This window comes from Thalassophryne amazonica, unplaced genomic scaffold, assembly GCF_902500255.1.
Source record: "Thalassophryne amazonica unplaced genomic scaffold, fThaAma1.1, whole genome shotgun sequence".
In the NCBI taxonomy this organism is placed as follows: Eukaryota; Metazoa; Chordata; class Actinopteri; order Batrachoidiformes; family Batrachoididae; genus Thalassophryne; species Thalassophryne amazonica.
This window is the reverse complement of record NW_022986267.1, coordinates 294,584-321,447: the sequence shown is the minus strand read 5'-3', so window position 1 is coordinate 321,447 and position 26,864 is coordinate 294,584. Positions and strand designations below refer to the sequence as shown.

Genomic DNA, 26,864 nt, shown 5'->3' with positions numbered 1-26,864 from the left:
TACTACAGGTAGGGAATGAAGTCTTGCCCCAAGTGAAGGAGTTCAAGTACCTCGGGGTCTTGTTCGTGAGTGAGGGGACAATGAAACGTGAGATAGGCTGGAGAATTGGTGCAGCAGGGGCAGTATTGCATTCACTGTACTGTTGTGCAAAAAGGGAGCAGAGCCAAAAAGCAAAGCTGTACTCGTCAATCTTTGTCCCTGTTCTCACCCATGGTTGTGACCAAAAGAACTAGATTGCAAGTACATGTGGCCGGAATGGGTGACCCCAGGATGGTGGTTGGTGTCTCCTTTAGAGATGGGGTGAGAAGTTCAGAATAGAGCCGCTGTTCCTTCATGTTGAAAGGACCCTGGGGAAGACCCAGGTCCTGGTCAAGAGATTATATCTCCACATTGGCCTGGGAAAGTCTCTGGATCCCCCAGTCAGAGGTGGTCAATGTTACCCAGGAAAGGGAAGTCTGAGGTCCCCTGCTGGAGCTGTTGCCGCCGCGACCCGATCCCAGATGAGTGATGAGTAAAGTTACACTTGTAACCTCAAAATATTCCAGCCACCTAAAACAAAGATATATTCATGTTCCTCACAGTATGCAAAGGTGGACAACCTCGAAAGAGTGTGTGCTCCTGACTGTGACCACCTGTTGTGGAACAGCACGGTGTGTTTCCAGTTTCAGAATGAGGCTCGAAGCTGAATGTCACATCTCTATAACAAGCTTGCAAGTTATTTTCAGTGGGTTTTGTTATTGCTGTTTGTTAAATTTTAACAGTACTTTTGCATCTGGACCACAGCTCTGCACAGTTGAATTTTTTTTTTTTTTTTTTTTTTTGTGATTGTCCGCAATTACTCACATGGCCATCACACTGTAGTATTGTCCAGTACAAATGACAATTTCAGAAAATGAGTTCTCATATTTATTGGCCCATGGTACTGTTTTGCAAACAGAAGCGCCTCCCACAAAAGGTTCAACTCCATCTTTGATGTCTGCCAAGACAGTAGATGCCATTGAACATAAAGATGTGAGAAGAGCTTACAGTGACTTTTCTATCCAGTACAAAATTGCGAAGGTTGAATAAAAAAAAAAAAGCTTGTAAAATTAGACAGTTAAACAAGTTAAATGAATGATCTTGATGAGCTATCAGCTACCTCATTTGCGATTCTTCCATGCCATGAAAAAAATTAAAAACTAATAAAAAAATATATACATGTTGGGGAATTAAAGATGAAAATGGTAAAATACTGTCAAAGAAGAAATCCTAGAGCTCTGGGCATCATTTTACCAACATTTATATTGGTCTGACTTGACCCAACCAATCAATATACCTCCAGAGGAATCTCCCGTTCCAGTTATAACTTCGGATGAAATCCACAGTGCAATAGGAAAGCTTAAGACAGGCAAATCTCTTGGACTTGATTCGATACACACTGAGTTCCTGAAAGCTGGAGGTGATGCCATCATCAAAGTTTTAAAAAATACGTTAATCACATACTAAGCACTGGCCATATTCCTTCCTCTGTCAAGGAAGCTCTTATCGTTGTCTTGTATAAGAAAGATGACAGAACAGAAGGCAAAAAAAAAAACTATCGACCTATCAACCAGGACGGGGTACTACAGAAAAAATCTTTGTCAGCTCATAAAAATCAATAGAATTCAACCACTCTTCCCACTTAATATTCATTGATTTTACAAACACTTTTGATAGTATAAAACGTAATGAGCTATGGGCAATACTTGAAAAAAAAAAAAACATAATCAAAAATTATAATAACATTCTCCAATCTGTCTATCAAGGTTCTCAAGCATCCATCAAAACCCAAATTGGCATAACTCGATCTGTACCAAGAGAAAAGGGGGTTAAACAAGGTGACATGTTATCAGCGGTTCTCTTTTGTGTTGCCCTGTATGCAGTCAGTTTCTAAAGTGAGGAGGAATGAATGCATAGACGGTGGTTTTGTTGTTGGCGGACAATTAATTTCAAACCTTTCTTGCGCTGATGACATAGCTGTTACTAACGACAGCATTGCAAATTTACAATCATTTTTAGATCGGCTATGCATAAATGCAAAGGACATTGGCTTGAAGACAGTAAAATCACCAATGTTAACACTGGTGATTTTACTATGTACAAATCTAACAAAAACAGTAGTAACGACAGATGTAAATCAACCAAACGTAGATATCGGAATAAATGGCAACAAAATTGCCCAAGTCCACAAGTTTGTCTACCTGGGACACAAGTTATCTTGCAGAGATGACCAAGACGTACCTGTAAAACACAGAATCGGTCTTGGATGGGCTGCTTTTAGTAAGCATCAGTCATTATTGAAATCAACCAGCATGCCGATTTTAAAATCTACAATATATTTATCCTCCCTGTTGTGCTATGGTCTTGACTGTGTACTAAGCATCTGATAAAAATGTTAGAAACTTTCCAAAATCACATTCTTCACTTCATACTAGGGCATAGGCTTATTGATAGTGTCTATAAGTACCTTAAGAAATTAAACTAAAGTACCTCCCATATTTACGAAGACTCAAAGCAGAATTTTAAAACTTTTTGGCCACATTAAAAGATCAAAAACAGGACTTTCGTGAGCCTGCCTGGAAGGAATGATTGAGGGCAAACACAGGAGAGGAAGGCCAAAACAGAGATGGCGGGACAATATAAAAACTTGGACAGGCATCTCTGACTGGCAGTCACTAAACAACTTGTCCCAGAATCATCTGTTATGGAAGAGCATCAGTCATATTGATTTGCAATCTGTTAATAGTGGAAACAGTGCTACATTGTACTAAATAAGTCCTAAAACAAAACTTATCAGTTATTTCTCAGAAGACGTTGCTGTTTGCTATACCCTTTCTGTCTTGGGAGAGGAGATGTCACACAGTCTTCCTCCTACAGACTATGTGGGTGTGTCACGCACGTCATAGAAGTCTTAAAGAAATTCTAACTGTAAAAGGTAGATTAGAAAATGACTTTTGCACAATATAACCCCTTTAACTGGTCAAAGGGAGTAAAATAAAACTTGAAAAATTTTGTGTGGACATTTGGTGTCAAATCTGATTAATCTGTTTGTAGAGTGAAATGTCAAGATGTCCTGAGCAGCAGACCATGAGAGTTTACCTTCGTGTCAGGCCCTTCTCCAAAGAGGAACTTGCTGAGAATGAGGATCAGGTACAGTAGTTCATATTCGGGTAATGGGGAAAAAAAAATGTTGCATAACTCAACACAAAACTATACTCATGGTGGTGATCTTAATTAGAGCTGAAATAGAAATATTTGTTTTTCATGGTATACAGTACAGCAAATATCAGACTGGTGAAGTACAATATATCAACATTTGCACTATCATTGTAGGTATAGTAATGGTGGAGCAAATCCATGACCGACTATATGCGTTGTACAGGTTTTGTCACTACCTACAATCAATCATTTTTGTCCCACTTCTGGGGGTTCATCTTTTTCCTTTAGGGTTGTGTTGTGATTGAAAATAGTCAAACTGTGACTCTGAATGCACCGAAGGGCTCTGCCACCATGAAGAGCAGTGAGAAGGGCATCGGCATGTCTATTCACAAATTCTCCTTCTCACAGGTAAGTAGAATGTGGAAACCAGACAAAGTTTTTGGGGCTTATTTCTGAATGTGGAGTGTTTAAATGCTGCAGTTGGTATTTTACGAAGAGTAGAAACGTTCCGATATTAATCACAAACTAAGTCTGTCTCTTTGTATGTCATTTTTGCCTTATTCTTTGAGCATTAATCCTAATGAGGCCTCAGATTTCAAAGTCTAGAACAAATGATTATACAAGTATTTATGCTTGACATTATCTATGGCACGTTTGCAAAGAAAGATATTAACCACAGTTGGCATGTGGGCATGCTAGCTTATGCTGGCACAAGTGGCTATCTTTGACTACTTTTCTTTTTTTAATACTAACATGATAATTGGAATGGAATGGTTTCTCTGCAGACTGATTTTTGTGTTGTTTGATTTGGTTGACCTGGCTCTATGACATCCTAAGAATTCACAAGTCTAACACAAGTTGTTTGGATATCATAGCTAGCCCCATATGCAAAAACTGTGTGCCATGTGTAGCAGAGGATCTGAATCTTTCTCTCAGTGAATACTGGTGTTCGTCAGGGATGTTATGTTCACCTCAGCATTCAATGCTCGCATAGACTAGGAGTTGGGTAGAGAAGCCAGTGACATGAATGCCTTTGTTAGCAGGGAAAGGTTTATACCACCATCTCATTAGAGCACGAATGCCATATGAATACAACCCCTGCCAAAAATTATGGAATCGCCGGCCTCTGAGGATGTTCATTCAGTTGTTTAATTTTGTAGAAAAAAAAGCAGATCACAGACATGACACAAAACTAAAGTCATTTCGAATGACAACTTTCTGGCTTTAAGAAACACTATAACAAATCAGGAAAAAAAATTGTGGCAGTCAGTAACGGTTACTTTTTTAGACCAAGCAGAGGGGAAAGAATATGGAATCACTCGGCAGTTTCTTACAGTTCAGTCACAAACGTTGACTCCAGTTTCCTCCCATTCGTTCCTCATTTGTTTTGTTGTGCATTTTCGATTTTTGAGAAATATTAAGTTTTCTGTCTTGACGCTTTGATGTCTTCCTTGGTCTACCAGTATGTTTGCCTTTAACAACCTTCCCATGTTTGTATTTGGTCCAGAGTTTAGACACAGCTGACTGTGAACAACCAACATCTTTTGCAACATTGCGTGATGATTTACCCTCTTAAGAATTTGATAATCCTCTCCTTTGTTTCAATTGACATCTCTCGTGTTGCAGGGTGATTCCATAATTTATTCCTCAGAATTGAGTGAGTCCATATTTTTTTTTTCCCCCTCTGCTTGGTCTAAAAAAGTAACCGTTACTGACTGCCACAATTATTTTTCCTGATTTCTTTTAGTGTTTCTTAAAGCCAGAAAGTTGCCATTTGAAATGACTTTAGTTTTGTGTCATATCTGTGATCTGCTTTTTTTTGTCTACAAAATTAAACAACTGAATGAACATCCTCCGAGGCCGGTGATTCCATAATTATTGCCAGGGGTTGTAGTAAATGGAATGCCTCATGCAGTCAGAGCACATGCACTCTGCAATCGTGTTTCGCTCATGCTGTAAAACATTTGAACAGCAGTGGAGCTGCAATTGTTGTGATGCGGCATTTCGAACTGCATTCAAGGGGCTGTACGACTCATTCGAGCAGGTCGAATCCTGGATGAATGTCTCGACAGTTCTCACGATCACACTAGAGCATGAATGTTGTACACATGGGCATTCAAATGTCATTTGTGCAATTCAACGTGCAGTCGAGCCGCTTTCGAATTCCTCGCACAGCATTCAAGGGGCACTTAAGGAAAATACGCCAAATTTGCTTAGCCAGCACAAATGTAGAGAACAGGCACACTGTCATGCTGCATTCAAACTGGGGAATATTCGTATAGCTGTACTGCTGTGTGACTGCTTTCTTAAATGGCATCTGAAATGGCAACCCACCAGCGTTTGGAGTAGTCTGATCACATTGGTACGTCCCGATTGTGCCCCCCACCCTCACCTCCCTGTGCAGTCTGTTCAGGGTGCACAAACAAAATATTGCAGTATGCAAAGTCTGTGGCATGATCATTATGTGCACTTGATGTGAACATTGTGCAATCACACTGAATCCACTATGTCGTGCCAACGTGCAGTGCGGCTGTCTGGACGGTCTAACAGCCACATAGCCGGACTAAGATGATATTACAAATACATCCTATGACGCATGAGGTAGACTGGCAATGGATCTGTGATATTATGCTCATCTGGACATTACACTGTGTTCACAGGCATGTCACAGAGGCACGTTGATATGCAGTGCAACTGTCTGTACGTGGTCTGACAGCCATGTGAACATGATATGACAGATACATCCTCTGACACATGACGTGGATTGACAACGGATCTGTACTGACAAAGGTTTTATGTCTTCAAGTCATGTGTTCTTTTTTTGTGGTGTCTTTTGTTCATATGTATATTTGTAGTATGAATAGGCTTGTGGTTAATTACTGTATTGACCATAACTAACCAGAAGCTTAGGTCTCTTCTCAAGTTTAGCTGGAATGACTGTTAAGTGAGGGGGACTCTGAAGAGTGTCACTTGCATCACGAGGGAACATCAGCTATATATTTTGGCCATGTAGCACACTTGCTCATGTTTAGCTGACTGTGGCAGAAAGTTACTTTTCAAGAAGTGGGAATGGACAGTTTGTCTGCATGGGTTTTTGTCATCCAGGACACACTATGCTTCCATAGTGTGGTGGATGCAGCGGTAGCGCATGATCCTAACCTCTTAATCAATGATCAAATATGCCATGTTGAACATGAACAGCAGATTAACTCCAAAGGAAAAAAAAATGTGGACGTTTCTTGAAGGTCTTTATCATGTCTAGTGACTGTCAGGACAAAGGATTCTACCTCTACTAAATGTGTAGATGCTGTAACTCTGTTAAATTTTTGACTTCAGATTTTTGGACCAGAGTCAACCCAGGCTGAGCTTTTTGAGGACAGCATCAAGAACCAAGTGTGTGACTATTTGGATGGGAAGAATGAGTTGATATTTAGTTACGGGGTAACCAATGCAGGGAAAACCTACACAATTCAAGGTAAAGAAGATGAATGACGGTTGTTGTTATTATTATGTGTGTGTTGTGTGTATATATATATATATCTTTGTCTGCTTTCAGTGATGCCGGTATTTGGTTAGACTCTTTCTCTCCGATTGTTCTGTCTGAGTTATTTTCATTAGTTACTTCATCCAAACCATCAACATGTCTATTAGACCCCATTCCTACTAGGCTGCTCAAGGAAGCCCTACCATTAATTAATGCTTCGATCTTAAATATGATCAATCTATCTTTATTAGTTGGCTATGTACCACAGGCTTTTAAGGTGGCAGTAATTAAACCATTACTTAAAAAGCCATCACTTGCCCAGCTATCTTAGCTAATTATAAGCCAATCTCCAACCTTCCTTTTCTCTCAAAAATTCTTGAAAGGGTAGTTGTAAAACAGCTAACTGATCATCTGCAGAGGAATGATCTATTTGAAGAGTTTCAGTCAGGTTTTAGAATTCATCATAGTACAGAAACAGCATTAGTGAAGGTTACAAATGATCTTCTTATAGCCTCAGACAGTGGACTCATCTCTGTGCTTGTTCTGTTAGACCTCAGTGCTGTTTTTGATACTGTTGACCATAAAATTTTATTAGAGTTTAGAGCATGCCATAGGTATTAAAGGCACTACGCTGCGGTGGTTTGAATCATATTTATCTAATAGATTACAATTTGTTCATGTAAATGGGGAATCTTCTTCACAGACTAAGGTTAATTATGGAGTTCCGCAAGGTTCTGTGCTAGGACCAATTTTATTCACTTTATACATGTTTCCCTTAGGCAGTATTATTAGACAGCATTGCTTAAATTTTCATTGTTACACAGATGATACCCAGCTTTATCTATCCATGAAGCCAGAGGACACACACCAATTAGCTAAACTGCAGGATTGTCTTACAGACATAAAGACATGGATGACCTCTAATTTCCTGTTTTTAAACTCAGATAAAACTGAAGTTATTGTACTTGGCCCCACAAATCTTAGAAACATGGTGTCTAACCAGATCCTTACTCTGAATGGCATTACCCTGACCTCTAGTAATACTGTGAGAAATCTTGGAGTCATTTTTGATCAGGATATGTCATTCAATGCGCATATTAAACAAATATGTAGGACTGCTTTTTTGCATTTGCGCAATATCTCTAAAATTAGAAAGGTCTTGTCTCAGAGTGATGCTGAAAAACTAATTCATGCATTTATTTCCTCTAGGCTGGACTATTGTAATTCATTATTATCAGGTTGTCCTAAAAGTTCCCTGAAAAGCCTTCAGTTAATTCAAAATGCTGCAGCTAGAGTACTGACAGGGACTAGAAGGAGAGAGCATATCTCACCCATATTGGCCTCTCTTCATTGGCTTCCTGTTAATTCTAGAATATAATTTAAAATTCTTCTTCTTACTTATAAGGTTTTGAATAATCAGGTCCCATCTTATCTTAGGGACCTCATAGTACCATATCACCCCAATAGAGTGCTTCGCTCTCAGACTGCAGGCTTACTTGTAGTTCCTAGGGTTTGTAAGAGTAGAATGGGAGGCAGAGCCTTCAGCTTTCAGGCTCCTCTCCTGTGGAACCAGCTCCCAATTCGGATCAGGGAGACAGACACCCTCTCTACTTTTAAGATTAGGCTTAAAACTTTCCTTTTTGCTAAAGCTTATAGTTAGGGCTGGATCAGGTGACCCTGAACCACCCTGAACCTTAGTTATGCTGCTATAGACTTAGACTGCTGGGGGGTTCCCATGATGCACTGAGTGTTTTTCTCTTTTTGCTCTGTATGCACCACTCTGCATTTAATCATTAGTGATTGATCTCTGCTCCCCTCCACAGCATGTCTTTTTCCTGGTTCTCTCCATCAGCCCCAACCAGTCCCAGCAGAAAACTGCCCCTCCCTGAGCCTGGTTCTGCTGGAGGTTTCTTCCTGTTAAAAGGGAGTTTTTCCTTCCTACTGTCGCCAAGTGCTTGCTCACAGGGGGTCGTTTTGACCGTTGGGGTTTTTCCGTAATTATTGTATGGCTTTGCCTTACAATATAAAGCGCCTTGGGGCAACTGTTTGTTGTGATTTGGCGCTATATAAATAAATTTGATTTGATATATATTTAATAAATGTTTACTAGCTGTGAGAAGTTGTTAATGTCAGTACAAATGGGATGTTTTAGGAACTCCAAAAGATCCAGGAATCTTGCTGCGAGTGCTGGATGCCACCTTCCAATACATTGGAGAACGTCAGTATGAGGAAATGGACCTAAAGCCTTACCTCAGGAATGACGCCAAATTTCTGGATCCTGACAAAGCCAAGCAGGAGGGCAGCACTAAAGCTGCCATTTTCGCTTCAATCAAAGATGTGAGACCCCTTGTTTACATTTCACTACTGTCAAATGGCTGATCTATTGGTAAACTACCCATGGTGTATTGCATGTTGGGATAAACTATACCCCCTCTACAGTCCTTGGTAAGCATGCACAGTACACTGAACAAAATTTCCAATGGAACTGTAAAAATATGGCAGTATATTGGGCAGGCATAAGATGCATTGATTTCTTTAATGTCAATTTAAATCTTTTGGCCAATTTATTTTGTCAAGAATTTTGCAACATGCACAGAAATGACAATTTGACCTTTGACAATTTGGTGAGCAGATAACCAGGGTAGGGTATAAAAACACATTCTAGTGAGGACATGAACGCGAGGACAATCTCCATGCTCACTGCTGGAATGTCAGCCTGTCCACTATTTGGAGGTTGTGGTGTCTGAACAGTATAGGCAGCACAAGTTATCTGAGCATGTACTGAGACCATTTCTGGTCTTTCTGTACAATTCCACCATGTCCGCGTCAAACACCACCACCTTTTCAAAAGGTTTGGATTTTAAACTATTTTGCAAAGTTGTACTAAATTCATGTCCATAAGTAATTGAACAGTGACACATTTGTTTTGCCCTGCTTGGTGTTTTCGGTCACTACCACTTCCTTTTAACTCCTTGCTTTAACCTATACATGTTTTTTTTTTTTATAATTCAGTCCTGTGCTCAGTCCTCTACATGTGTGCACCTAGAACATAAATATTCACATAAAACTTGAATTTACTTTGTTGCTGCTTTGCATTGCCGTGGTTTTGTGTCCAGACAAAAAAGGCAACTTTATGAACTTGTCTGAAGCAACAACACTACAAAGTAAGTGACCCTCTTATCCTGAACTGCACATGTGTGCCTGTTTTTTGTTTTTTGGACTGGAGAAACTTATGTTGAAATGTTTCTTTCACAGCTTTGTACTGGGGTAGAATTGGGGTGAACTCTGAAATGACATTCAATATATAGTGTTTCATGTTACCCATCACTAATTTGCAGTGCCAAAAAAGTTTTGATATCATCCCAAGCCACACATTTTATCTCTTTTAACTGATTTCTCTTTCCCATTCTGTTGATCCATATAGGGGCCTGGTGTTTTCCAGAAGTCACTAGCTCAGTGGGTTAGTGGACATAAAGGGCAGAATGGCTGGACACAAATGCAAGGGTCCAACAAACAGCTTTGGTTTTTAAAAGTGTTTACTGAGGTGGATGGCGAAGAACAGTACACAAGTAGGCAGTACAAAAATACAGCAGTACAAAAATCATCAGGCTTAGGCGTGGTTGATCAAACAGGCAGGGGGTCAGGAACACAATGAGGCAGGCAGGACTATGAGAACGCAATGAACAGAGCTGGAGCAAAGGCACAAGGCGCATCAATCTGGCAAGGGACATAAGCACCCAGTAAGCCTTATGGACTATATGCACGGAGTGGTGTGATGTATTTCTGTTACAATCTTTGATTGCTGTCATTTCCGGTTATGGTGGATCCCAGTGTTTGATTCTGTTCGATATCTGAAAACTTTAATCAATTTACAATGTTTCTAGTATTTTTTTCATTGTTCATATTTTTTAATATTTTTATTAAAACCAAACAAATTGCAAGAATACACTTATATACTTTGTTTTTATCCATAAATAAACCCATTGATATACATTTTAATAAGAACCATATAACAATATTATACTAACACAATAGAAAAATAAAAGTGAATACAATAAAGTTTTTTTTTTTTTTTTTTTTTTAACAGGAATAAACCAAGAAAACAAAAACAAAAAGGCAAAATACCCCCACCCCCCAATCTCAGCTCTTCAGAGTCAACATAAAACCATGTTGGATATGTGCAGACATATACACAACTAATGTGAAACCAGTGACGGGCACAGTCACTCGGGCAAAACCACCAAATTTGAGAAATAAGAAATAAAACATTGCCACTTATTATAAAACCTTTGTGTACATCCTCGTAAAGTGTATTTAATTTTTTTGAGTTTCAGAAAACACATGTCTTTAAGCTACGAGGAAATTGGGGGACATTTATCAGATTTCCAATATAACAATAAGGAATGCCAAGCAATTAAAGATGTAAAAACAATAATGTCCTTTTGAACAGGGTTGAATGCTAATGAGGAGTCAGGAATACCGAATATAGCAATGAGTGGACAAGGCTGCAGATTCACTTTGAGAACAGAAGAAATGATTGAGAAATAACTTGACCAGAAATTATTCAGTGACGGACAGAAGAACATATGGCCAAGATGGCAAGAAGAGCATTTACAACCCCTGGCAAAAATTATGGAATCACTGGCCTCGGAGGATGTTCATTCAGTTGTTTAGTTTTGTAGAAAAAAAAGCAGATCACAGACATGACACAAAACTAAAGTCATTTCAAATGGCAACTTTCTGGCTTTAAGAAACACTATAGAAATCAGGAAAAAAAAATTGACAAGTCATTACGGTTACTTTTTTAGACCATGCAGAGGGAAAAAAATATGGAATCACTCAATTCTGAGGAAAAAAATTATGGAATCATGAAAACAAAAGAACGCTCCATCACATCACTGCCAGATCAGCTTTGCAGGTTGGAGCCTTGTCATGGACCATTTTCTTCAACTTCCACCAAAGATTTTCAATTGGATTAAGATCCGGACTATTTGCAGGCCATGACATTGACCCTATGTGTCTTTTTGCTAGGAATGTTTTCACAGTTTTTGCTCTATGGCAAGATGCATTATCATCTTGAAAAATGATTTCATCATCCCCAAACATCCTTTCAATTGATGGGATAAGAAAAGTGTCCAAAATATAAACGTAAACTTGTGCATTTATTGATGATGTAATGACAGCCATCTCCCCAGTGCCTTTACCTGACATGCAGCCCCATATCATCAATGACTGTGGAAATTTACATGTTCTCTTCAGGCAGTCATCTTTATAAATCTCATTGGATCGGCACCAAACAAAAGTTCCAGCATCATCACCTTGCCCAATGCAGATTCGAGATTCATCACTGAATATGACTTTCATCCAGTCATCCACAGTCCACAATTGCTTTTCCTTAGCCCATTGTAACCTTGTTTTTTTCTGTTTTAGATGTTAATGATGGCTTTCGTTTAGCTTTTCTGTATGTAAATCCCATTTCCTTTAGGCGGTCACAGACGTTGACTCCAGTTTCCTCGCATTCGTTCCTCATTTTTGTTGTGCATTTTCGATTTTTGAGACACATTGCTTTAAGTTTTCTGTCTTGACACTTTGATGTCTTCCTTGTTCTACCAGTATGTTTGCCTTTAACAACCTTCCCATGTTGTTTGTATTTGCTCTAGAGTTTAGACACAGCTGACTGTGAACAACCAACATCTTTTGCAACATTGCAACATTGCGTGATGATTTACCCTCTTTTAAGAGTTTGATAATCCTCTCCTTTGTTTCTATTGACATCTCTCGTGTTGGAGCCATGATTCATGTCAGGTCAGTCCACTTGGTGCAACAGCTCTCCAAGGTGTGATCACTTCTTTTAGATGCAGACTAACGAGCAGATCTGATTTGATGCAGGTATTAGTTTTGGGGATGAAAATGTACAGGGTGATTCCATAATTTATTCCTCAGAATTGAGTGATTCCATATTTTTTCCCCTCTGCTTGGTCTAAAAAAGTAACGGTTACTGACTGCCACAATTGTTTTTTTTTCTTGATTTCTTATAGTGTTTCTTAAAGCCAGAAAGTTGCCATTTGAAATGACTTTAGTTTTGTGTCATGTCTGATCTTTTTTTTTTTTTTCTCTACAAAATTAAACAACTGAATGAACATCCTCCGAGGCCAGTGATTCCATAATTTTTGCCAGGGGTTGTACATCTACAATATCAGGATATATCTCAGCAAACCTAGATTTGGAAAAATTAACCCTATGTACGACTTTAAATTGAATCAAGATAAGACAAGCACAGGAGGTAGAAGATTTTATTCTTTCAATGGCTTCTTCTGTGTATCCGTCATGATATGGAAGAAGACCAAGTTTTCTTTCCAGAGGAGCGAGGATAGCACATTGAGCTATCACTGCTGTGTACCCAAATGTATAGCTTCTGCGTGGTGTAACTCCATTTTGAGTTTGTTTTTTTTTTTTTCCTCTTTCCCAAAAGATGCTGAGCAGCAAAGGAAATGGGTCATAAATATGCAGGGGGAGCATTTTGTAGTAACGAGTAACACCAGAGTCTGTTATTCGCATTTTGTCTGCTGATGTGATCCAGCCGTCAACCACACAGGTGCGGCGTTTGTTTAAAAAAAAGGAGCCGTCCCCATTATTTTCAAGTGGAACAACTACTCCATTCCTGCCCCTCATCCCGGTGTTTGAGAGCGACCACACCCTCTTGTCTATCACCTGGAGGAACCAGCGATGGAAGTAACTTTGCCTGACCACGACTACTGCTAGTCTGCGGAGCCAGCTGTAGTTGAACTGGCGCTTGACGAAACCGCACCGGACATTCTGGTGCCATCAGGTGTAGAATGCGGAACTAAATGCATGCATATAGTCCATATAACCCCCGGTGATGAGCTGCAGATCAGAAACAGGTGTGCATGGAAAGCACCAGAACAAGGGTGTGGCCAGACAGAGAGAGGCCAAGCACCAAGAGACAGACAAGAGAGATAGGGGCAGGAAAAACCACCAAGAGAACGAACACCAGACGAAAACAATAAAACAAATTAAAACAGAGCATACCAAGCAAAGACAAGAATTCAAATCCTGACACAGAACATACCAATAATGAGCATATAACTGCTTCAATGTCTAGTAGGTGTCAAACTGCATGCCACTCCTGTACATAATTTTCTGTAATCCAAACGTCCACTGAACAGCCAGCAGATGACTGACGTTACAATGTTGCAGCAATGTTCAGCACAAACTAAGTGGTGGTTTTTTTGTTTTTTTTTAAAGATGATGCCATTTTTGTCTCTCCAAGCTGGCTGGGATGTACAAACTTATCCGCTCAGTTACAGTTGTGCTTTCTAAGTTCTATGCTGTTACAGCACAGGGAATACCATAAAACAAATTGTTGCCAGTGATGTATGAACTAACTCAAGAGCATCTGAAGTGTTAAAATGCTTGAGTTGAATGAAGCCAGTAGCAATATGGCAGGTCTTAAAAAGCTTAAGTCACTGTTCCAACTTTGTAAAATAGTTGTGTATACTGTACTATAGGTGTGTGTGTGTATGTATGTATATATATATACACACTGTACTCTTCTGTATATACTTGGACATGAAAAAAATGTCTGAATGTCATAACTGTGCACGTCTTTGACTCTCTAGGACTGTGACCTCCTCAGATCCAGTGGCGATTCAGAGTCCTTGAGCGGCTCTTCCACTGGGAGCTCATTGTCCTCTTTGGCCTGCAGTCAAACTGGTAGCTTTCATTAATACAACACACTCTTGCAATGTAGTATACTGATTCAGTTTGACATTAACTTTTGTTCTGTCATGGTATCTGATTAATCTGTCTTGAAAAGTAGCATTTTATCTAGGAACTGATTTAGTTCATTACATCAACTCGACTGGTTGTTGGACTGTCTCAAAGTTTGGTAGAAAGATGGGAAGATGGAAGGACTACAGTTTCATTGACATAGGCTTTCCAGAAATGGCCAGATTTGGAGTGAAGTACCATCCATGCTGGATGTGTTACTCGACTATTGAATCCGCATGTTGAGGTGACGACATGCTGCGAATGAATTTGATGTCTGGGTCCAAAGAAACGCACACAAAATACGATCATAGCAATGTCTGAATAGGATCTATTGTCTGATGCCCCAGAACTGGTGAAGAAAAGGTTAAAGTTTGAAGTCAAACAGGGTTTTCTGCCAGTATCTATCCCAGTGGGATATTCAGGGGGACCTGAGCGAGTAGAAACAAAATGTGTGGATTAGTTTCATTCATTTTTCTGTCCTGCAGCAAGTCGCATGTTAATTACTTTTTGTAGAAGTAACTTGATTCGATAACATCAGTTTTTGTGTGTCAGTAAGTAGTGGACTTGGAGTTTTGCGCTTAAATGCTCGCTTGGCCTAAATGACTGTTAATCAAACACAGCTACAACTCTATTAAAAATATTTGTGAAAACATAGATTCATGTTAAGAGGGAAACAGACATAGAAGCAGGGGCAGAGATGAATGCTATTTTTCTTGGCATATCTTTTAGTTTATCATTTGATAGATGAAAACAGGAGAATAAAAGCTGCAGCAACAGTTCAGAAGTTCTGTTGTCAGAAATGCAACGTTCAGGCATTTTCACTCTGTACTCACATTAACCCTAACCAGCACACTGAGAGTCCAAGCGAACCACAGGGCATTTCTTCAGTTATTTACCTGAAATTAAATGTAATTATCTATACAGTTTTTTTAAAGGTGATTAGGATGTGTTAAATGCAGAGGATAATTTCTCAAAGAGAATTAATAAAATAAATATCTATAATGGCCAAGTGGCCTCTGTGCGTGTGTATGACTTCAATCATGCAAAAACCAGGGAGAGCTGACATTTGCCGTTTGGTATGCTTATGTATTTTGGGTCAAGGATGAACGCTGTGAAAACAAAGTTGATAGGACAAATATTTTTTTGGAGAAATTAGCAATTTTAGCTAACCAATGAACAATGGCTGTTGTGCTGCAAGGCACCTTGGGAGTTTGGGGGTTTTAAATATTATGTTTCATGTTAGTTTAACTGTTAGTGTTATTGATTTTGTTTTTGTGGTTCAACTGGTTTAGTTTGGGTTGAGGATTTATGTTGCTTTTACGATGAGTATGTTGGCTCCATGAGTGAAATGTGAACTGTTTTTAATGTCACCGTCCCAGTTTGTTAAATTAAAAGCACCTGCGTAGAGCAGAATGCAGAAAAGGCTGTGCATGCAATTTTAACCACGCACAAACTGGGGATAGCTGACACTTGCCATTTGGGTCAAGGATGAACGGTGTCAAAACTGAATGTTAAGGACTAATATTTTTAGAGAAGCTATATACAGTTGTATGCAAATGTTTGGGCACCCCTGATAATTTTTCATGAGTTATCGTTATAAATCATTGGTTGTCTGGATCAGAAATTTCAGTTAAACATATCGCATAGCAGACATGAACAGTGATATTTGAGAAGTGAAATGAAGTTTATAGGATTTACAGAGTGCAATAATTTAAACAAAATTAGGTAGATGCATAAATTTGGGCACCCCAACAGAAAAAATACATAAATATTCAGTAGATCCTCCTTTTGCAGAAACAGCCTCTAAACACTTCCTATAACTTCCAATGAGGGCCTGGATTCTGGTTTAAGGCATTTTGGACAGTTCTTCTTTACAAAACATCTCAGGTTTGTTGTTTTCCGCGCATGGACAGCCCGCTTAAAATCACACCACAGATTTTCAATAATATTCATGTCTGGGGACTGAGATGGCCATTCCAGAACGTTGTACTTGTTCTTATGCATGACTGCCTTGTTAGATTTTCAGCAGTGTTTTGGGTCATTGTCTTGATAAAGGATCCAGCCCTGGTGAATCTTCAACTTTGTCACTGATTCATGAACATTGTTCTCAAGAATCTGCTGATATTGACTGGAATCCACGTGACCCTCATTTTTAACAAGATTCCCAGTACCTGCACTGGCTACACAGCATGATGGAACCACCTCCAAATTTTACTGTAGGTAGCAAGTGTTTTTCTTGGAATGCTGTTCTTTTTCAGTCATGCATACCGCCCCTTATCTCCAAATAACTGTTTTAGTTTCATCAGTCCACAGCACCTTATTCCAAAATAAAGCTGGCTTGTCCATATGTGCTTTAGCATACCTCAAGCGACTGCTTGTATCGTGTACATAGAAAAGGCTTCCTCTGCATCACAGCATCTCCTTGTGCAAAGTGTGCTGTATAGTTGAACGATGCACAGAGACAGCAAGATCATGTTGTAGGTCTTTGGTGCAGGTCTGTGGGTTGACTGACTGTTCTCACCATCTGTTTCAGTTTGAGATTTTTCTTGGCCTGCCACTTCGGGCCTTAACTATTATTGTGCTTGTGGTTTTCCATTTCCTCACAGTGGAAACTGATATCTGAAATCTCTGAGATAGCTTTTTGTATCCTTCCCCTAAACCATGATGTTGAACAATCTTTGTTTTCAGGTCATTTGAGTGTTGTTTAGAGGCTCCCATGTTGCCACTCATTAGAAGAGCTGCAAAAAGGGGAAACATTTACAAATGCCCACCTTTAAATACCCTTTCTCATGATTGGATGCACCTGCGTAAGGAGGTCAAAGGTCAATGAGCTTACAAACCAATTTTGTGTTCTAATAATTAGTGCTAAATGTCTTCAAATTAATAAAATGACAAGGGGGCCCAAATGTATGCACCTGCCTAATTTTGTTTAAATAATTACTGCACACTTTGTGTAAATAATAAAAACTTCATTTGACTTCTCAAATATCAGTGTGTTCGTCTGTTATATGACATTTACCTGAAATTTCTAACCAGACAACCAATGACTTAAAGGAAAATCATGAAAATTATCAGGGCTGCTCAAACTTTTGCATACAACCGTATATTGGTGAACAACAATGGACACTGATACTTAGCTTCTGGACTCGCAAACCAATCCAGCAGGAGGTGGTAAATCACCTATAAAAAGCATGAGTGCATGATTTTATTTTGTAAGTACATAATGTAATTGTGTATATGCTAATACACTCAACAAAAATATAAACGCAACACTTTTTTTGGTTTTGCTCCCATTTTGTATGACATGAACTCAAAACATCTAAAACTTTTTCCACATACACAATATCACCATTTCCCTCAAATATTGTTCACAAACCAGTCTAAATCTGTGATAGTGAGCACTTCTCCTTTGCTGAGATAATCCATCCCACCTCACAGGTGTGCCATATCAAGATGCTGATTAGACACCATGATTAGTGCACAGGTGTGCCTTAGACTGTCGACAATAAAAGGCCACTCTGAAAGGTGCAGTTTTATCACACAGCACAATGCCACAGATGTCGCAAGATTTGAGGGAGCGTGCAGTTGGCATGCTGACAGCAGGAATGTCAACCAGAGCTGTTGCTCGTGTATTGAATGTTCATTTCTCTACCATAAGCCGTCTCCAAAGGCGTTTCAGAGAATTTGGCAGTACATCCAACCAGCTTCACAACCGCAGACCACGTGTAACCACACCAGCCCAGGACCTCCACATCCAGTATGTTCACCTCCAAGATCGTCTGAGACCAGCCACTCGGACAGCTGCTGAAACAATCGGTTTGCATAACCAAAGAATTTCTGCACAAACTGTCAGAAACCGTCTCAGGGAAGCTCATCTGCATGCTCGTCGTCCTCATCGGGGTCTCGACCTGACTCCAGTTCGTCGTCGTAACCGACTTGAGTGGGCAAATGCTCACATTCGCTGGCGTTTGGCACGTTGGAGAGGTGTTCTCTTCACAGATGAATCCCGGTTCACACTGTCCAGGGCAGATGGCAGACAGCGTGTGTGGCGTCGTGTGGGTGAGCGGTTTTCTGATGTCAATGTTGTGGATCGAGTGGCCCATGGTGGCGGTGGGGTTATGGTATGGGCAGGCGTCTGTTATTGACGAAGAACACAGGTGCATTTTATTGATGGCATTTTGAATGCTCAGAGATACCGTGATGAGATCCTGAGGCCCATTGTTGTGCCATACATCCAAGAACATCACCTCATGTTGCAGCAGGATAATGCACGGCCCCATTTTGCAAGGATCTGTACACAATTCTTGGAAGCTGAAAATGTCCCAGTTCTTGCATGGCCGGCATACTCACCGGACATGTCACCCATTGAGCATGTTTGGGATGCTCTGGACCGGCGTATACGACAGCGTGTACCAGTTCCTGCCAATATCCAGCAACTTCGCACAGCCATTGAAGAGGAGTGGACCAACATTCCATAGGCCACAATTGACATCCTGATCAACTCTATGCGAAGGAGATGTGTTGCACTGCATGAGGCAAATGGTGGTCACACCAGATACTGACTGGTATCCCCCCCCAATAAAACAAAACTGCACCTTTCAGAGTGGCCTTTTATTGTGGACAGTCTAAGGCACACCTGTGCACTAATCATGGTGTCTAATCAGCATCTTGATATGGCACACCTGTGAGGTGGGATGGATTATCTCAGCAAAGGAGAAGTGCTCACTATCACAGATTTAGACTGGTTTGTGAACAATATTTGAGGGAAATGGTGATATTGTGTATGTGGAAAAAGTTTTAGATCTTTGAGTTCATCTCATACAAAATGGGAGCAAAACCAAAAGTGTTGCGTTTATATTTTTGTTGAGTGTACATGGAAGACGAGAAAATGAAAACACTTTTTCCTTTTGTGATTAATTTAAAATTGAATGACAAAATAGTCGTAATAATAGTGTGTGTATATGATAACAACATAATCCAATGGAGACACGCACATCCAAAACACACAAAAAGGCATGCAGGACCAAAAAAACAAAAAATCGGAGAAAAACCAAATGATCCGCACAGCCACAGCGCTCCCAGACACAATTTTTTTTATTTAACAGAAAATAAGTGTAACGTTTTGGGTGGACGCCCTTCGTCAGACAGCATGTTCCATATCACACACCTGTCTAACTATTGATTGTTGATTGCTCTCAGCTGAAGACTAATCAAACAAATTAAAAACATCTGATCCTATTATCTGATGCAAACATCCTCACAAATTAATCAGAGCAATCAGATAAATAAATGCCAAAGCCGACAAAGACATAAAAAAAAAACAAAAAAACAAAGACACTAATGCAGAGCACATGTTGATAAAATAGAATACAAAACAGTACAAAATAATCAAAATAATGGCAAAAGTACAAACCAGACAATCAATACATCATAAGACTACATGGTTTAAAAAAAAAAAAAAAAATACAAAAATGGTCTCAGATCAAAATCCTCATTTAAACCACTGGGGGAAAGTGTACTGGGAGTATAAATCCAAAAGGCTTCTCTTTTCAAAAGCAAATTAACATCACCACGATTATTAAGTTGTACATGCGCAATGCCCAAGTATTTGAGTGAACTTGCATTATGACTTTTCACAGAAAAGTGCACAGCCACAGGACTTTTGTCATCATGATTCCGAATTTTGGATCTATGCCCCAAAATTCTTGTTTTTAAAGCCCTTGTGGTTTTTCCAATGTAAGCTAGTTCACATGGACATTTCAACATATAACATTGGATATCTCGCATGTGATAACTCCCTTGATTTTAAATATTTTACCTGTCCTGGAATGTTGAAAAGTTTGTCTGTGAAATTGCATTGACTGCAATGGCCACATCTATAGTTACAATCCAGTGGGTAAAGAGCAAGAATCAGTCAAAGGCAGCAAATTAGAGCGTACCAACATGCTGCTCATATTAGGTGGCGTCCTGTGTCCAATCCTAGGTGCTAAAGAGAACGCTTTTAAATTCTTCAAATGTGGATCAGTTTCAATGATGTGCCAATGTTTTTGTTTTTTTTTTAAACTTTGTCAAATTCCCTACTCAACGGTGAATAATGTGTAATACAATTCAAATTAGTGATCAAAGTTTTATTTCGTGATAAAATAAGATTACAGATTGAGCTCTACCCTGTAATGGCAGAACACTGATCAGAATTCTACAACCCCTGGCAAAAATTATGGAATCACCAGCCTTGGAGGATGTTCATTCAGTTGTTTAATTTTGTAGAAAAAAAAGCAGATCACAGACATGACACAAAACTAAAGTAATTTCAAATGGCAACTTTCTGGCTTTAAGAAACACTATAAGAAATCAAGAAAAAAGATTGTGGCAGTCAGTAACGGTTACTTTTTTAGACCAAGCAGAGGAAAAAAATATGGACTCACTCAATTCTGAGGAATAAATTATGGAATCACCCTGTAAATTTTCATCCCCAAAACTAACACCTGCATCAAATCACATCTGCTTGTTAGTCTGCATCTAAAAAGGAGTGATCACACCTTGGAGAGCTGTTGCACCAAGTGGACTGACATGAATCATGGCTCCAACACGAGAGATGTCAATTGAAACAAAGGAGAGGATTATCAACTCTTAAGAGGGTAAATCATCACGCAATGTTGCAAAAGATGTTGGTTGTTCACAGTCAGCTGTGTGCTAAACTCTGGACCAAATACAAACAACATGGGAAGGTTGTTAAAGGCAAACATACTGGTAGACCAAGGAAGACATCAAAGCGTCAAGACAGAAAACTTAAAGCAATATGTCTCAAAAATCGAAAATGCAAAACAAATGAGGAACGAATGGGAGGAAACTGGAGTCAACGTCTGTGACCGAACTGTAAGAAACCGCCTAAAGGAAATGGGATTTACATACAGAAAAGCTAAACGAAAGCCATCATTAACACCTAAACAGAAAAAAACAAGGTTACAATGGGCTAAAGAAAAGCAATCGTGGACTGTGGATGACTGGATGAAAGTCATATTCAGTGATGAATCTCGAATCTGCATTGGGCAAGGTGATGATGCTGGAACTTTTGTTTGGTGCCATTCCAATGAGATTTATGAAGATGACTGCCTGAAGAGAACATGTAAATTTCCACAGTCATTGATGATATGGGGCTGCATTCAGGTAAAGGCACTGGGGAGATGGCTGTCATTACATCATCAATAAATGCACAAGTTTACGTTGATATTTTGGACACTTTTCTGATGTTTGAGGATGATGAAATCATTTTTCAAGAAGATAATGCATCTTGCCATAGAGCAAAAACTGTGAAAACATTCCTTGCAAAAAGACACATAGGGTCAATTTCATGACATAGGGTCAATGTCAACGAGCAGATGTGATTTGATGCATGTGTTAGTTTTGGGGATGGAAATTTACAGGGTGATTCCATAATTTATTCCTCAAAATTGAGTGAGTCCATATTTTTTTCCTCTGGTTGGTCTAAAAAAGTAACCGTTACTGACTGCCACAATCTTTTTTTTCTTGATTTCTTATAGTGTTTCTTAAAGCCAGAAAGTTGCCATTTGAAATGACTTTAGTTTTGTGTCATGTCTGTGATCTGCTTTTTTTTCTACAAAATTAAACAACAGAATGAACATCCTCCGAGGCTGGTGATTCCATAATTTTTGCCAGGGGTTGTATTTTGCATGGCAAGTCAATTTATCCATTGTCTCTTAAGAGAAATTCACCTATTTCACAATTTAATTGCATACATCGTATTTATAGTTCAGATTCTGATTATTTAGTACAAGCGGATGATCTTGTATACTGGTTACAACAGAGAGAATATAATCCTTTGTGGATCAGTGAAGCTCGCAACAGATTTGATACATCACTCCGGCGTTGGACTGGGGTTGTAAAGGGTGCTATGTACCCAGGGCCCAGAGCATTGGGGGGGGGGGCCCACAAAAAACGCATTAAATACATTTTTGTGTTGCATGTTATTAATGTCCATACAACTCATGTTGTAAAAGAATATAATGGAATGAATGTATAAATGTTCCAAAACATAATTCTGCTCTAACAATAATATTGAAAGATCTCTGAGGCCCTTCCACCCCTGCACAGTTTTACAATGGTTTAGTCCAACCGCACAGGCGACCCCCCCCCCCCCCCCCCCCCCCACACACACACACACACACACATCCTAAACGGGATCTGACAGAAGAGGTGTTTAGTAGTGCTGAAACAAATAATCGATTATTAAAATAGTTGTCAACTAATTTAGTTATCAGTTAGTTGTTAAATAACTTTGTTTTACCACAAATGTTTTGTTTCTTCCGTATAAAACAACTGTTTCTGCAGTGCGGCTTTGCTTTGAACCTTGAACCAATCGAAGCAGTGTTTCGCAGCTCGAAGCAGTGCTTTGTTGATTCAGTGTTTTATTTCGCTTTATCTTTTTCCCCACTAAAACACCAAAGAGCATATGTCTGTGAGTAACATTTACCTTTTTATATTAATCTGACCTGTTATGGTCTTCTGAAACAGTTGATAGATGTATTTTATAACTTAAAAACGGGACCAACGCTAACGCATTAGCATGTCTGTGGTGTTTTCAATGTTAGTTAGCATTAAGCTGTTGCAGCTGTCAGCACATTTGTTTTATGTATAATAATTCATGGCTCAGTGTTTGTTGTTGTAAAAGAGTCAAATGTATTACAAATTGTAATATTTTATTCATTTATTTTTATTTATATGGGTGATTCTTTAACTACGGGCACTATTGGCCTTGTAAATGTAATTTCCACCACACCATTGCCTTACAATATAAAGCACCTTGGGGCAACTGTTTGTTGTGATTTGGCGCTATATACATGTGCTCTGATGTCACTGTTTATCTCCATAGAATCTACCAAAACAATCTTTCATACAAACTGTTTAAAGGGACATTACAGTGTTGTGGTGGAAATTACGACAATAGTGTGGGACAACTACATTTTTGTTTAAAAAAAAATCACAACAGTTGTATGACATTGAATACCCCAATTATGTTTTGATTATTTTACTAATATTTTATTCAGAGATATTTTAAAACATTAGAAAAAACATTTCTTTACCATTCATTTTTAACATTGAAGATCAAAAGTCTGGGTGTGGGACAAGCACAAAACGGCAATATTTGCATATAATGATGCTGAAAAAAGGTGAAAAAGTCATCATAGACTACTAGAACAATTTCTTAACACACTTTCATTGTAAAGATAAATATAAAAGTGTGAAATTTCCCCTTTTTTCTGTTTTTCATACAATATGATCAAAGGACATAAGTGCCCGTAGTCTAAGAATCACCCATATATCAATAATAATAGAAACAACAATAATAGTAATAATAACTAATAATGCCACAATACAGTTTTAGAGAAACGGACAAAAAGAATCTGATAAAACAAAAAAGATTAAACCAACTAACAATGAACATAAATAAATATAGAAATAACTGTTTCCCGTGAACACCTAGTGACTCGTAAACCTCCACTTCATCCCTGTTTTATTAAGTTTAATGACAATTTGTTTCGGTCGACCACATCTAAGCCATGTTTTTACACAAGAAAAAAATAAAATGCAGTAAACTGCACATTTGTCTTTTTTCATGAAAATATCTTATTAAATATAACATATTACACTTTCGTCAAGCCTTTAAAATAATTTTGGACTCTTGCTGTAATATGTTGTCAGTGGTTGAGGTAGCTGCTGTAGGCATCTAAACCTGATAGAAATCTCTTTGTGGTGTGTCGGTGATGTACGAGTATGTATGTGCAAAATAAAACACTACTCCAGGTATGTTTTTGACGAGAATATAACATAACTTTGTTATAAGGTCAAACGTTGATGTTGTGTGACAATGGCCTTTTAATAATAACTCACTTAAAGAAATAATGGCAAAACTCACATGCAAGTTTAAAAAAACAAAAACAAAACGATTAATCAAAAAAATAATGGACCGGTGAACTGATTAGTAAAATAATCGTTAGTTGCAGCCATAAAGTCCGGATTTCAAAAAAGAAGAGATAAAAGGACAGGGAAAGAAAAGTAAATGAGGGAAAGCAGCTGCTAATCAAATTCTTTGAAAAGAGAGGTGAGCTTGAAAGCTAGCTATATTGAGTTGGGGAGTCTGGGGGACCAAACTGCACCATTTTCCTAGAAAGAAAAAAAAAAAAAAAAAAGTCTGACGGATCTAAATGACATGGTGAGATGCTGAAGAGCTTCGCTCATCATATCTGCAACACAAACACATATATATATAATATGACGGTAAATTAACATAAAATAATTACGTAGATCAAGCAGGTAGTGTGTTACTGACTCACTGTCATCCTACATACGGAGAATATCTCTGCTTCCTCTCTCTTTTCTGCCATTTTCGCTGCTTTTCTATGCTCTTTGGCTTCTTAAAGGTCCTCCCCCCCTTACCTGTTTGGCACCTTAGGAGCTCTCTTAAGGCCTAAGGTACTTTGCGGACAACTTTCATCTTACCAAGAGAAAATTCTAAGAATTTGAGGAATTCTAAGATTTTTCTTAGTCACCAGGAGCTGTTTTTAGCCTTAGGCTGCTTCATGGATATGGGCCCTGGTACAAGTCCTTGTTGTAGGTTCATAATGTGCATGTTATCATATTGTTTGAGTTGGGCCCATTTTATCAGAGTTATGGTCCTTGATAAACGAATCAACTCCTCTCACATTTTTAGTAGGAATTTTGGGAAACTCTACAAATTCCTGTTATTGGTTGCTAATGTGCTTATTGTACAAGATTGACACATTTTGGGGAAGTTATGGCTCTTGATTAACAAATCAAGTTGGTGCCTAGATTCTGAAATCAACTCCTCATATTTAGGACAAATTTCATGAAAGTTAATACAAGTCCGTTGTTGATTATATACATATGCTATTGTTTGATATATTTATTTTTGTCCTGTCAGTCATTAGCAAGAAATGTTTCTTGATTTATGAAAGAAATTCTTCACTAAAACTTGCTTGTTTTTGCTGGAAGTGTAAATAGTTTTGTTGACAAAACAAATGTTATTAGTTGCCTTGAAATGTTAATCAGAATGTAGCAAGTACTTGTACCAAAGCTGCATTTGCCAGTGGGAGATATTGTGCTCTGATCACTCTTCTTAAATAATAAAATAGTGTGGTTTGACATGCTAAGGAAATGCAATATTGTAACTTGAACTGGATTCAGTCCAGATTGCTTTCTAGCCAAATAGTGTTCAGAACTGTCTCCTTTTTCCTCTCTCTCTCTCCCCAAATCTGGCTCATCCTGTCCAAATTCAAACCAATTCAAGCAGGGTGTGTGGATCTGAGCATCAGGGTGCAGGTGTGTGTGTGTGTGTGTTCGTAGATATGGATGTCAGAGCATACCCACCAGATTTTCTTGGTGAAAAGGTGTGTAATTTCTCCCAGCTCTTTATGTAATTTATTGCCCCTGTCCAAGAACCAAACCATTATGTTTCTCATTTTGAGTTTATTAAAGGTCACATTATAAACCAGGCCTGGGACCCTCACAGAAAGTGTCCATCTTGTGAAAGGCCCTTAAAATGAGTCATACAACATTATTTTATACCATGTGGACGTCACAGTGGGTGTCTCACATTTCTAATGTTGCTGGCTCTCGCCAACAGGGGGAGCTCTCCCTATGTCTGACACTTGCACATATGATGGAAGTGAAACTTAACTCTTAGATTTACACTTTAAAACCAGGTTTCAAAAACTCCAAATGGATAACAAAGGCAAATACTTGATTGCTAACATAAAATAAGGAATTAGCACAGATATTATCTAACAGGTGCCACAGAGAAGGAAGGTTGTTTGCTGTCCTCACCTTTGCAGCTGCACTGAGCACCAGCACAGGACATTGTAGGTGCACAGATGTAGTGAGGAATTTTGGCAGCGTCATCTCCTAGCTAGCCTGATTCTAGCCACATTTGCGTTCAGACCTCAGCAAATCTGGCTCAACCCACCTCTGAGAGGAGGGTTGAGCCTCTATAAAGCCTGTTCTTCTGATATGCTGGAAGAACAGACACTGGTTGTTGGTGCTTTTTTCTCTCCTAATTTGAAATGAGATGACTCCACTGTATATGATGCATGTTGTCTGTGCCTCCTCACCATCTAGGCATGTTCGTAAACAACCTGCCAGAAGCAGGCAGCAGCCAGTTTGCCTTGTGGGTGGCTTACTTTGAAATCTACAATGAGTGCATCTATGATCTGCTTCAACCTTCTTTGTGTTCAAAGTCCAAGAAACGCTCTGTTCTTCGCATTTGTGATGATGGTGATGGAAACACTTATGTTAAAGGTGTGGTAACTTTATTTTGTAGTTACACTTGGCAATAGAAATCCAGTTAATTTGAATGTTGCTCCCGAATCATTTTCCT

General features: G+C 38.9%; 1 protein-coding gene across 1 annotated transcript in view; it reads left to right on the top strand.

Annotated features, from left to right (window-relative positions):
• The first annotated feature begins 255 nt into the window (after positions 1 to 255).
• zgc:56231 (uncharacterized protein LOC406257 homolog) overlaps positions 256 to 26,864 on the top strand; it is a 45,553-nt gene continuing 18,944 nt past the window's right edge. The window contains exons 1-7 of the mRNA XM_034165440.1: positions 256 to 300; positions 3,073 to 3,168; positions 3,466 to 3,585; positions 6,514 to 6,652; positions 8,814 to 8,998; positions 14,302 to 14,395; positions 26,606 to 26,785. Of these exons, the coding sequence (XP_034021331.1) occupies positions 256 to 300; positions 3,073 to 3,168; positions 3,466 to 3,585; positions 6,514 to 6,652; positions 8,814 to 8,998; positions 14,302 to 14,395; positions 26,606 to 26,785 (859 nt within the window). The remainder of the gene's footprint in view (positions 301 to 3,072; positions 3,169 to 3,465; positions 3,586 to 6,513; positions 6,653 to 8,813; positions 8,999 to 14,301; positions 14,396 to 26,605; positions 26,786 to 26,864) is intronic.